The sequence below is a fragment of the Calonectris borealis genome, chromosome Z, assembly GCF_964195595.1.
Source record: "Calonectris borealis chromosome Z, bCalBor7.hap1.2, whole genome shotgun sequence".
NCBI lineage: Eukaryota > Metazoa > Chordata > Aves > Procellariiformes > Procellariidae > Calonectris > Calonectris borealis.
Window position 1 is genome coordinate 37,525,475 of NC_134352.1, and position 12,756 is coordinate 37,538,230.

Here is a 12,756-nt window from a genome sequence, read left to right on the forward strand (position 1 = left end):
AAAAGTGAATAGAAATAAAATTTTGTTTTCACTCTTGTGCTAAGAAAGTGAAATCAAACAGCGATGGCATAAGAGAAAATTGTACTTCTAAAATTCTTTCAGCTTTAACTATGATTGTGAGTGTTTGTACAACAGATATGAGGCTATTGGGCTCAATTCCGTATGCTGATCTATGCTCAGGCAAGAGCTGGCTAGTCCTTGAGTCTGGGAACCATTGCAAATGACAGCTGTACTGGGACAAGACGTCTGCCTTCAGCTTCAGGGCAACATTGTGATACTGTAGTGAATCTAGTTCTGCTTTTAATGTCTGTTTACCTTATCCTGTGTCTTCTAGAATAGTGCTGTCTCTCTGTTTGTATTGATGTAATTGGGTTTGATCTTTCAAAATTCGTCCTCATAAAATAAAATGTTCTTCGACTGCGAACAAAATTTCCAGGACAGGCACTCTTTATTCCTTTCTGCTGGAAAAGTCTTTAGCATACTGTGGGCACCACTGGAATAGGCTGTTAATCACAAGCTATAGTCCTGTTCAAATAGTAAAACATAATAAACGCAAGGCGATAGACTGCCTGTTCCTCCCCCCAGCATTTGCCCTTCATGGTGCTCTACAAGAACAAATAGGACATTATTTTTAGACTTTCATTTCTCCAGAAGGAAGGCAGTGGAGGAGCTGCTGAGCAACCGCATGAAGGAGAGGAATGGAGTAGTTAGTTTTTCCAAATGACAACCAAAATGGCTCCATCTGAGCCTCTGCTCGGAAGCGGTACAGCTTTATCCCTCTGATCAAGCAACACTGAGTTTTGAAAATGACAGGGGGTGGCTCAAAGGCATGTTTTCAATTCTCAAGGCCTAATTCTTTGATGTAAATAAACTTCAAGAAGCCAAACTTCACAGCTTTAGGAGTCTCATTACTGTCCTGGATTAATTGCAGCCATAGCAACCTTTCCAAAGCCCTGTGTAAGGAGTCAAGTGAACTTCTGTATTTATATCTAACATACACTCTGGCCCAACTAAATGTTATGGTATCGACACATGGGTTGGTGAAATTCTACTGTCCTTTTGAAACAGGCCATAGTGCTCTTGCGACACGTGAATTTGCAAGTAAAGATGGCAACTATCTCCTACCTCCACCCTTACCGCTTATATCCTTTGACTCGCTTCATGCCAGTGGGCCTGTCAGCGTGCGTGAAGGGCAAGCAGACACCACGGCATTGTGCTTACACAACTAAAACCAGACCTGAATACCAAGTCGTATTAACTTGATCCTTACTTTTGCAACGCAACAGTAATTCTGAGTGCCCAAAAACAGGAGGGTGGGTGTAGACTGAGAGGGGAAAGCAATGCAAGCAGCCTTTTATCTCAGCGCGCAGAACCAGGCGCTACCGAGTTTATGTTATTGACTGTACTTGCTTTGGTCAGCGCCGACCCCACTGCCGGGCCCGGGCACGGGTGCGATACTTGAGAAGCAGCAGGAGCAGAAGAGTTCACGTGCGTTCATTCTGGTACCACCTCACACAGTGCAACAAAGCCTGAGCATGCTGCCTTTAAGATGGGATCTAGGCAAGTTCACCCCAACTAAATGTGCTGTGTAACTTCCACCACTACCAAGAACTCTTAATAAAACTAAATAGCAATTTTTACTGATGAGAAACTTTTCCACGCACCAGCGTATTTCAAGCTGTGTGTGAAAAACCTCAGATCTCTTCTGGCTCACAAGCCTTTTCTCATCATCGGCATCGGCCGGAGCGGGGGCCGGCCTGCTTCACGCCAGTGCTGCCAGGCCGGGCCGGGCCAGGCCAGGCAGGGCGCCGCGCTGCCCCCGCCGCCACCCCCTCCCCGCGGGCTGCCGCGGCTCAGCCTGCGGCCGCCGACGCCCCAACGGCTCCCGGGCCGCCGTTGAGCGCGCGGGCAGCGCGCAGGGTCCTCGCGCCCCGCCGGCGGCTCCGGCGGCGGCGGCGGCGAGGGGGAGGGGGCGGCGGCGCCCCGTGCGTGCCGCAGCCGGTCACGTGGGCGGCGGGACCGGGGCCGGCGGTCGCGAGAGGCTGAGGCGGCGCAGGCAGCAGCATGGCGGCGGCGCTGGGCGGCCTGGGCCTCCTGCAAGGCCGAGTCAGGCTGGCAGCCGCAGCCACCGCGACCTCCTCCCTCGGCCGGCCCGGCCACCGGGCGCCGGTGCGGGGAGGCGCCGCCGCCGCTGCTCTCCCCTCGGCCGGGAGGAGCTACGGTTCCGAGGCGAAGGAAGAGGAGGAGCTGCGGGTCCGGTACCTGGATGATGAGCACAAAGGTAACGAGGGGAAGGCAGCGGCGGGGCGGCCCTCCTCCGCTCCCCGGCGCCGGCAGCGCCCGGTCCGCCGGGCCGGGGTGACCCCTGCGCGCCGCCGCGGCACTGTGGGGCGGCCGCCACGGCGGGGCAGGGCGGAGGAGGTCCCGGGGGGAGCTGCCCGGCGGCGAGGGGCGGGAAGAGAGCGGCGGCTCCTCCTCCTCGGCACCTCAGCCGGCGGCTTCGTCGCAGGGTGCTGGGAGCTGCTGGCGTGGCAGCTGCACAACTGCCTCAGCTTGGTCTCTCTTGGCTTTTCTTTTTCAGAGTGCTACACTGTCTGTACTGCATGTGCGAGGTACACCTTTCTGGGTTGGCATCTGTTGGCCACTTTAATGGGAGAAAATGAAGTTTAGCAGCAAACTGCTACAATCGTGCTGCTTCCCACACCTGTTCTGTGTTGTGTGCAGGGGCAGACAAAGACACAAGCTGTATCGACGTTTTCTGTTCTGGAAAGTGTGGCTTCAGCACTCTTGCTCATCTCATGCTGCTTTCCTAGTAACCATCTCACCCTCCTCCTTGCTTTTAGTTCTGTCAACTGCTGCTGACCTTGTTCTGCTCAACTGTACCAAGAGTCTTGTTTTAACCCACCTGGTTAAACAAAGAAAGAAAATCCCTGCTCCAGAGTGATCTGGAGCCAGTGCATCACAACATGGACACTTTGTACTTCCTCTTCGGTTTGGTGCTCACCAGATTTTGGAGGTGTTCTTCCTTTGGAAGTGTTTCACCTCCTTTGGTGTTTGTCACTTCCTTCCCATTTGGGTGCAGCAGGGCTAGGAATGGTGGAGAAACAGTAAGTGCAAGCTCTGTTCCTGAGGATTTAATTTTAGAGCCGTGATGTTATACCTACTTTTATGGAGTGGGCTGTAGTGTGGAGCTGTATTCATCTGCAGCACATGAATCTCTTTATGTGGATAGTATGGCTTGGAATAACCATATGTTGAGATGCACAATCCAGTTTACATCTTTCAGCATGTTAACTCAGTTATTTAAGACTTGCTGCAAATTCAGGCAAACACCTGTGAGTTGAATATGCATCTATGTAGGTTTGTATACATATACAGAGAGGTAACTTTGAAACTTTGAATTTTAGCATGAGGCTTAGAAGGTGATTCTTTTTCAAAGGAAATCTGAGGTTCTGCTCTCATCTGAGGGCAGGTTTTTCTGTACTGTTAAGGGTCAGTAAAGTTGATGATGTAATCTGGTCTTGAAATCTATTTCTGTCTTAGTGGTTGTTCTGTTCCCAACTTATTCCAGTTCCTTTAAGATTTACTTCTTTAGTCCTGTTTTCTCAACCAGCTGTGGAACTCGGAATTAGTTTTACACATCTTTTTTTTTTTTTTTTTAAGGTTATTTTAAGTTGAGAAAGAGGCAAGGCAGGAGCAAAGAAGAGTTTGTAAAAGTTGGAGGTGTGTCTTTGCTTGCTTGTTTTGTGCTTTTCCAACAAGTGGTAGAAGATACTTGAGTACTACCTAAGATCATGATTTTTATTTCTGCTATTACACAACAAGCAATAGAATTAGGTTCAGTGTTCCAGCTGTTGAATCAGCTACGAATCATTGCTTTTGTTATGTTATGAAGGTGTTTTGTACTGTGTGTCTATCCTAAGTTCATTGCTGAATGTTTTTGATGCAGATACTGTATGTTTGATTTGCAGAGAATTGAAGGACGTTTCCGAAAAAAACATGCAGAGATAGCTAAAGTTTTGCATGTCAATAGCCCACCTGTTAAAAAAATCTTTTTGAAGTTGTTTTTTCTTCCCTTCTCAGAATATATGTCTGTGTTAAATATGGCATTAAAAATGCCCCAAAACATGGAGATAGCACTTGAGTGTTAAATCAACTGTGGTTATCATAAGGAAGGATTAAATCCATGTATTTTTAATTCATGAATTCTCTTCAGGAGAAGGGATTTTCTTTGGCTTTGCCTTTCAGAAGGACATAGAAACAAATGCTGCTTGCTAATGAGTAGTAAGTTAATAAGAAGTAAGCCAGAAGGAGACAGAAGCTTCATATGCCTCCGTCAGTAGCACAAAGAGCAGACCACGTTTCTGTGAAAGAAGCATCTCTCTGCTTCCTCCCCGTACTGGTACTGCACACCCTCCTCCTCGCCTTGTGTGTCAAGTTCATCTATCTTTATCTGCTTACAGCATGTAATACCCCTGCTGCATTAGGACGCTTAACTCCATATAAGCCCCTGTGGTCTTTCTTGCTCTTCTCTAACCTACTATTCCTTTTTCCACTAGTTCATGTTCTAGACCTTCCCAAGTGGGACCTCCGTGCCATTGCCTCATCTTCTTCTTCCATTACATACTTCTTGACTATACGCAGTCCCTCTGACTACCTTTTACGGCACACACATGCCCATTTATGCTGTGATTATGCTTTTGTCCACGCCTAGTCTTTCTGTGCTACTTGGAGAAGGATGTATTGTCCAGGGGCTTTTGCAGCTGAGGATGAAGGGAAGGCAGGAAAACCGACAGTAACTGCCACATGTAGAGGTATATATATATATCTGTAGATCTACACAAATCTTTCCCTGCAGGCAAAGTAGCAAACTGTCCTGCTTCATAACACTTTCACGTGATTTGTATACCACAGTTTTTGGGAAGTTGTTAAACACAAACTCGAATGAGACTATATTTGAAAGAGCTAGTTATTGAAATTTTAATTCAAGTCTTTCCAGCTTCCAAATTTGAACTGAACTGGAATACACAAGATCTGAGATTTTTGAAGAATGTGATTGTAAAATGCCTGTACATTCTGAACAGCATGTTGCAACTCGTGAAGCTTTTAGTATCAGTTTTCTAGCAGTGTAGGTGAATGACGGTGCATTAGTATTTTTTAATTAAATACGTATTTTTTACTTTATTTGAGATTCTATTTAGTTATCACTAGGGCTGAAATATATTACAACTACTGACGTTTCAGAACTTTTAGCCAAGCTGCATTAGTGATCCCATTACGAATTTTAATGGACTTAGGGCTTTTGCTCTTCAAGTTATAGATGGAATTAGGAGAAATATCTCTTGACTCAAGTGTTGCAGTGTCACTTTCTGGAATGTGAGATAAATATTTGTAAAATCTAGGCTTTACACTAGAATGACTGTTTGGCTTATATTTTCCAGCTGGTTTTAGTTCAGTTAGAGTATGTAAGACAGCTTTTTGTCCTCATCAGTTAGGATTTTAACATGTATAGAATGGGCAGAACAAATACGGTCTCAGTTGAAGTTGTTTTTCAGAAATTGGAAACCGATAACTAGCTGATAAATTGGAAGATTTTTCCCTTCTTTTGCTCTCTTTAAATAAAGCAGGACTGAGTAGATGAGATCTACTAATTTAAGAAGTGCAGAAAAGATTTTTAAGTGGTGTTTAGAGAAAAAAAGGTGCAGATATGGGATTTTGAAAAGTGTTTTGGTGTTTTAAAAGTACTGCCTAGTACACATCTGTATGATTTTGCACTTAAATACTTCTTGGTAAGGTGATCAATGGAAACCACCAGAATTGTGTGTGATACACTCACCATAAATTCTTGTTTTGCTTAAGAAACTATTCTAGAATAATAAACATCTAAGTCAACTTGTCTACCTTGGTTTATCTGAGTAGTTACGTGAGACAAGCTTAAAAATAACTTAGCTGTCTTTGATTCTCCCTCCATTTTTCAGTGCATAATTTATATTTTTTTTTTTCCAGTTATGAAAAAGTACATTTGCATAGATCATTTGTGTGAGTGTGTATACTTAATATAAATAGACGTATCTCCATAAGTACTTTTTATGCAGATGTAGTTAATCTTTCTTTCTAACTCAGGCAAAATTACTAATATGAGTGTAAAGACAGGATTTGTTTGTAAGTAACTGTTTAAAATGTGTTTCTACCAAACATTGAGCATAAATATTTTTTTGAAAACTAGAAAGTACAAGATAAAACAGATAAAAATCATTATGTAAAGTTAAGATTTCCTGTGTGCTGATATAAACTATAGTTAAACCATGATCTAATCACTTCACTTAAATTGGTCCACCCTGTTTTGTACAGCATAGAAAGGAGTATGATCTTCTCTCTCAGCAGTTTTAAACAATGATAGCATCATCTATTTTTGCTATCACTCTTAAAATACAAGAACCTTTCAATATGAAATACTTATGTGCAAATCCCAAATTTAGTGTACACTACAAAATGAGGATGTTTCTGGGAATTTTCAGGTATTTTGAAGCTATCTTTCATATATATATATATATCTATCTTTATCTCACTAATAGACATTTCTTGTTTTTATTATATATGACTTTCATATAATTTTCTCTTAAACATTAAGAATTATATCACCGGCAGCTTTCTTTTTTGACAAAAGTAGCTTATAACCATAGAACATATTGTACATTTGCATACACTTTTCCTCTGATGGTTGGTTAGGCATGTAGTACCCAGGGATATGGCTGCTTATATTACACAGCATTGGATTCATCCTAGTCTCTTGGAGAGCCTAGCTAATAGGGTGAAAATTATTTTTTAATATGTGGATGTAATTTTTAGTAGATGCATGTTATTTGCTGAAGAATGTTCTGAAATAATGTGGAGATGACTCCCAGGAAAAACTATGAAATGAATATTGAGTTTAGCATTATGTAAATGCTTATTCCTTCGTAGTATATCTGCCACTTCTTTCACACCATACAGATACTGGAATTTTATTATTATTATTTCTCCTGATATTTGTTAATGAATGTGATGATGACTTTAATTTTTTTTTATTTCCTCTTACAAATAGATTTTTCAAACAATTTTTTTTTTTTAAATATTTTGGAAAGCACACCTATATGTGGGTGCTTCAGGAAGAAGGAACCATGGTTAAATGCTTCAGTTGACAATGTAACAGGTATTTTAAAATACATAAAAATATCAGGTTTTCTCTGTGACTAACAATATTTGTCAGAATGGTTACCTGTATGGTAGTATTGTCTGAACATTTTGCCCTTTTTTTTTCTTTTTCTTTATAATTGGGTTGGCGGGGCTCTGCAGTGTTGTATGGAGCCTGATTATTGCTTTTTGCCCTCGTTAGAGAAATTTATCCCATCTGAAATTGATACACCCATGTGACCAGGGATTTAAATCTTGTTGAATGCGCAAAACAGGGAAGACTTACCTTAAACAGTTTTCGCCAGGAGATTCTGGGGGTGGGCTGGGGAAGGGAGAAGGATTAAAATCTCAGCTGGAGATCAGGAAGTCTGTTTTTCATTTTTCGATTTCTGTTTTGTGACTTTAAGCAGGTACTTAACCTGTCTGTAGTTTGGTCATTGATTAATACATTGGGAAAACTTCCCAAATCTTACTGCAGTGTTAAAAAAAACTAAGAATTTGTTTTAAGGATGCCCAGGTACCATAGTAATGGCATATTAGAACAAAACTGACTCAAACGAGAATTCAAGGAATGTCTTTTTGTATACATCACTGCAATATGTAGTTTTCTGTTGTAAACCTTTTATGCTTTTCCTGTTGCAGTTCTTGCTTCATCTTTTTTTCCTGTTTAAGGAATAGAACAGCTGTGTGGGTGTCATCTGTATTTACCTTTTATTTTTCTGGAGAGGGAGCAGAAGTGGTAGATTTATGACTTGATACGGCACTGCTAAGAAGAATCAACTGGTATGGTTTGTCTTCAAACATCATCCCTTTGTAGGAGAAAATATTAAATGTGCCCTAATGGAACTTCCTTCTGAATGCACTAATATTGGTGATGGAGCAGCAGTGTTTGAGCTCTGATGGGAAGAAGAAAACTACAAGTGGAATAAAAAGCATCATTGCTGTTGAAAAAAACATGCTTCTGGAAAGGACTTTATTTCCTAACTGAAGAAGAGTTTGGGATGATAGCATCTCTAGTTTATTCAAACATCAGATTTGCAGTGTGTCTTAGAGTTTAAAATCAAACCCAGGTCAAGTGTCTTTTTGTTGCTTTAACGTGTGGTGCTGCTTTTGCCTAATTGAATATGTGGACTATCTGAATTTGGAGTAATTCTCCTGAAGAATAAGTTGTGACAGTAGAATAAAAGTGCTACAGTCAGAAGCACTACTTGAATGTTGTCCCTTTTGCTTGAAAGAACATAGACAGATTCCTCTGTAAGTGCTGAATAAGGACCCTTGGAGGAGGTCCTACATGAATACTTCCAACCATGGGGATGAACAGGTGGGAATTTAGGCTTAGAGCAAGGGAGTGAAGGTCATTTGGGTTAGCCAGGCTCCGCTCCCCTTTTAGGAGGTATCGATACATAGCAATGGATTGTACCTTGGGAGCAAGCAAGAGGCATCTATGCTTTGGTACTTGGGTTTAACCGTTTTTATTTGAATCTTGAGAGTGGTAGCTGGCGAATGGAGGACTTTGGTTTCAAATTGGTAGGTGCAGAAGGAGCAGAAGCTGTCTTTAATCTCATTTTGTGTGCGTGCATGTGCACATACATGCAGGAGGAAGAAGAGGAAGGGGAGTGGGCTCAAGCACTGATAGGTCAGTCCTTTGGGAGGACAGGTTTCCTTGAAATAAAAGAAGTCGTATGCACTGAGATGACAAGACAGGTACCCTGTGGAGGCTGCGAGAGCCAGATTACATATAGATTATATGTGCAAATTTGAGTGGGGAAGTAGTAAATACCCAGGCAAACACTGAGTTTCTGGAATTTCTTTTTTCATTTTGTAGACTGATGGCAATACTGTGGGCATTTTTGTTTGAGATAGAGAGCTCCCTTTTTGTCTTTCATTTCTGGTCCCTGTCCTAGTCCTTTGTCTTTCTCCTCTTACCCCTGCATTCTCTAAGTAAAAAAAGAAGTCCTGATTGATAAGACCTTACCAGGGCTGGATAATTTAATAGGACTGGGTGCTGGTGTTTAGAATTCAGGGAATTCTAGTTGTTTGGGAAGTAACTGTCTAAAAGGTTGCTATAGGCTTGGTAAACTTAGACATTAGCAAGATAAACTTTTCAGAGTTTTTCTGTTTCATAATCATGCCTGTTAGGCTGAGGGGACTGAAATAAGGACAAACAAATGGTGTTTCTACTGCAACATTCAAACCAATGCACATGTAATCAGTCAATGAGACAACTGATTTCTAACTGGACTAAGGGTGATGTGAATGTGCGATTGGAGCTGTGTACCAAGACACCAATTTGTGTCTTGGGGATTAATTTTTGTATGATTTATTTCTTTTTAAACAAGAGTTCATGTTTCCTTGATAGCATTCTTTCTGCGTTTGTGACTTCCTTTTACCTGTATCAGAGTTGCCAGTCTTAGCTGTGGTACCACTTTTTGCTTTAAGAAGTCTCTGAAGGCAGGCTGTCTAAATATGGAAACATATGCTTTACAATTAAGTATCTTTTCTGATTGCATGTCAGCACTTCACACAAACACGAAATTTGTGCATGCAATTGTGTAATTATACATTCAGCCTTGTAAGTACTATTTCCATGTGAAGGTGTTAGGGACATATTTTCGTTCTTAAAATAAATGTAATTTCTGTTGAACATTGAAGTGTTTAACATTGGAAAATGTAAGTCAATTTATTTTCTTTCAAAAACTCAGTAGTTAAGTGATTACACTAGCATTTTTTTGCAGTCTTCAGTGATGCTTTTCTATAATTTCAAAATAATAATTTACATAGATAATATATATTTTACTACACTGTAACAACAATACAATTTTTCTTCCCCTCCAGGAATTGTGGTGCTTGGATTAAACAGATCTCATGCCAAGAATGCACTTAGCAAAAATATTTTAAAAATGGTAAGTGAAGAGAATAGTTTTTAGTATAAAGGTGAAGTATTGGAATTAAGTACTTTAAAAAGTGTTTGGTTATTCCCCTTCTTCCTTTTTTCTGTAGATGTCAAAAGCTGTGGATGCTTTGAAATCTGATAAGAAAGTACGAACTGTTATACTCCGGAGTGAAGTCCCAGGGATATTCTGTGCTGGTATGCAAACTTAATTTTCCTGAGAGGCTGGAAATCTGTATCTAATATTCCACAAAAAAACTCCAGATTCCAAGGAAACATGTCTTTTAATATATTAATCTCAGTAGCAAACAAAACATTTTTGTATGATTTTCCTCAATCGCTAACAAGAACCAAATTATCGGTTTTATCTGTGTCATAAAGTATTTCAAAATATGTAGTAGATTATTCACGGTGGCGGAAAATTATTTAATTGAGCTCCCAGAAATTGTGCATGTACTTCAGAGTGAGGACCAAATAATTCTAGAGGCCATATAAGGAGGCTGTGTAGAAAGCTGTATCAAAACCATATTTTAAACACATTAAAATTAACTTTTAATTAAAGAAACATACTTAAAATTAAAGTTCATTATGAACGTGACTGTTACTGCCGACTGAATGTATTCTCAAATTAAAAAAAACAGACCAAAACAAAAAGCACACACCCCAACCCACATATCAAGCAGTACATGTGTCCTGCCAAAGTGCTCAGGAAAACAAAAGCTCTCAGCTACCAAACAGTGGGAAACAGAATTTGTCAACATGTCAAAATCAATTGAAGCAACTGTGTCTCTTGTGATATCAAGTGAATAGTCTCCTTATTTTCAGATGTCACATCCAGTTCTTATTTTGTTCAAATTTAATTCAAATCTGTTTCAAACTGAAAACAAAAGTAAGTTAGTTTCTGCTTTCTAATAGATGAATAGAACTGTCAGGAAAGAGGAGGAGATCAGTTCTAAAATCTTTATTTTCGGATCATTTATGCAGTCGTTAAGCTTGCTAGCCACACAAAACATAATTAATTCAGTTTTAAATGCAAAGTAGTTTTTCCTGGTTTTACATATGTAAAATTTACATATGTATTTTTACATATGTGTTACTAAGTACTTTTAGTTGAGTTTAAAATTCTTTTTTGTTGCTTTTAAGTCTGTTTTCATCCAGATACAGTTTGTCACTTATAAGACTTGTGAAAAGAATTGTCTTGAAAAAAGGGAGTAATTAATTCAGCATTTACTAATACATATCAATAGGTTAAATACGCGTGTATTAATCAGCATATTTAATTTAAAGGTTGTAGCTTGTTTTAAAACAACAAGTTTTAAAGATCAGTAGCTAATAATCTTCAGGAAAAAAGGTTTAAAAGCTGTGGTTTTTAAACTGATGAAGAATACAGCGTCAGAGCAACGCATGCAAATGGAGTTTCAAGTTAGATGTTACGTACTTCATATTAAAAAGTGGCCATTAATTGCGATTTGTTATCAACTGCCTTTTTTTTTTTCTTTTTTACTAGTTTTTCATTTAACATTCATGAATTTTATGGTAGTGTTACATAGGAAATACGAGAGCAGAAATACTGATTTTGGGGGAGAGGATCTCAGGTATGCTATTAATATTGTATTTAGGAGCTCCAGGTACTTCTCCAATTTCTTTGTTGGCTGATTTTGCAGACCTCTTTTGGTATTAAGATTTAAAGTAGGCATTGTTGCCTGTTTGTCTGGGTAAAAAAAAAAGCAACTTAGAGTATGTATACAAGCTGATTGTAGACAACATGCAAGGATGTTTACGTGTGGACATCAGGAAGGGAAATTAGCCCTGAAAAGAGCAGTGTGAAAGGCTAGGGCTGGATAGCTATATCCAGATCTTAAACCAGGGAGTAAGGATAAGGTGTGAACCAGGTGTCTGTAATTTTTAAAAAAAGTGACAGGCAAAAGGGGGGAGTCCTGAGAAGGGAAACTCCTGCAGCTGAACCAGTGAAATAAAGGATGTTCCAACAATGGTAACTGAAATTCAGGGTGAACCAGAAGACTCGAGGCAGAGTTTGTCAATGAAAACAGGCAGAAAGAGCTCAGTTGCTGGATGGGTTGCTTCTATAGATGACTTTAAGGGGTGTCTGTGGAAAGAATGGAACTAGAGAAAGCGGGACATGGAGAATAATGGAGGTAATGGCTTAGGGAAGTAGGATGAAGGGAGGAACATATTGGATGTAACAAGGCATTTTCTGGAGAGGACTTACTCAGGAAGTTCGCTAGAACAGAAGAAAACGTTTTCAAACTTAAATGTTAAAGGACAATGTGTTGTTTCAAGAACACTTAATTTCCTCAAAAAAATGCAAGGATCATCTTGTGAAATGTTGTCACATTTTCTTATGCATTATAGTGCAATTCAGTTAGGCTAAACTTTGAATGTTTGTTTTATTTTTTGTATTTCCTCAATTATGTTTTCTTGCTTGCATGTGTGGGAATGTATGTTTTTAAAAATACATTTTTTATGATGATTTTTTGGACCACCATCTGATGTTTTACAGACCACAGATTGAGAAACTTTGTCCTAGAATGTAATTCCCTTTTATGTGTGGAATGAAATCCAAGATCCTTAAATCTTGCCATTCCTCAGCTATCAACAAAAATCTGTGAAATCCACAAGCCAAGTGTCTTGTTTCCTTCTAAGGGCTAGTCCGCAAAACATGACATCCAACT

At 40.0% G+C, this 12,756-nt stretch overlaps 1 protein-coding gene across 3 annotated transcripts in view; it reads left to right on the forward strand.

Moving 5' to 3' along the window:
* Positions 1-2,000: 2,000 nt before the first annotated feature.
* The window catches only part of AUH (AU RNA binding methylglutaconyl-CoA hydratase), a 111,095-nt gene continuing 100,339 nt past the window's right edge, over positions 2,001-12,756 (forward strand). Inside the window, exons 1-3 of one of the 3 annotated variants that reach the window (XM_075137402.1) lie at positions 2,001-2,281; positions 10,009-10,076; positions 10,174-10,261. In XM_075137402.1, the coding sequence (XP_074993503.1) occupies positions 2,065-2,281; positions 10,009-10,076; positions 10,174-10,261 (373 nt within the window). In that variant the 5' untranslated portion in view covers positions 2,001-2,064. Of the gene's footprint in view, positions 2,282-2,465; positions 2,613-10,008; positions 10,077-10,173; positions 10,262-12,756 lie in introns of those variants that run through there. The other 2 variants (XM_075137404.1, XM_075137403.1) reach the window with 2 other exon arrangements.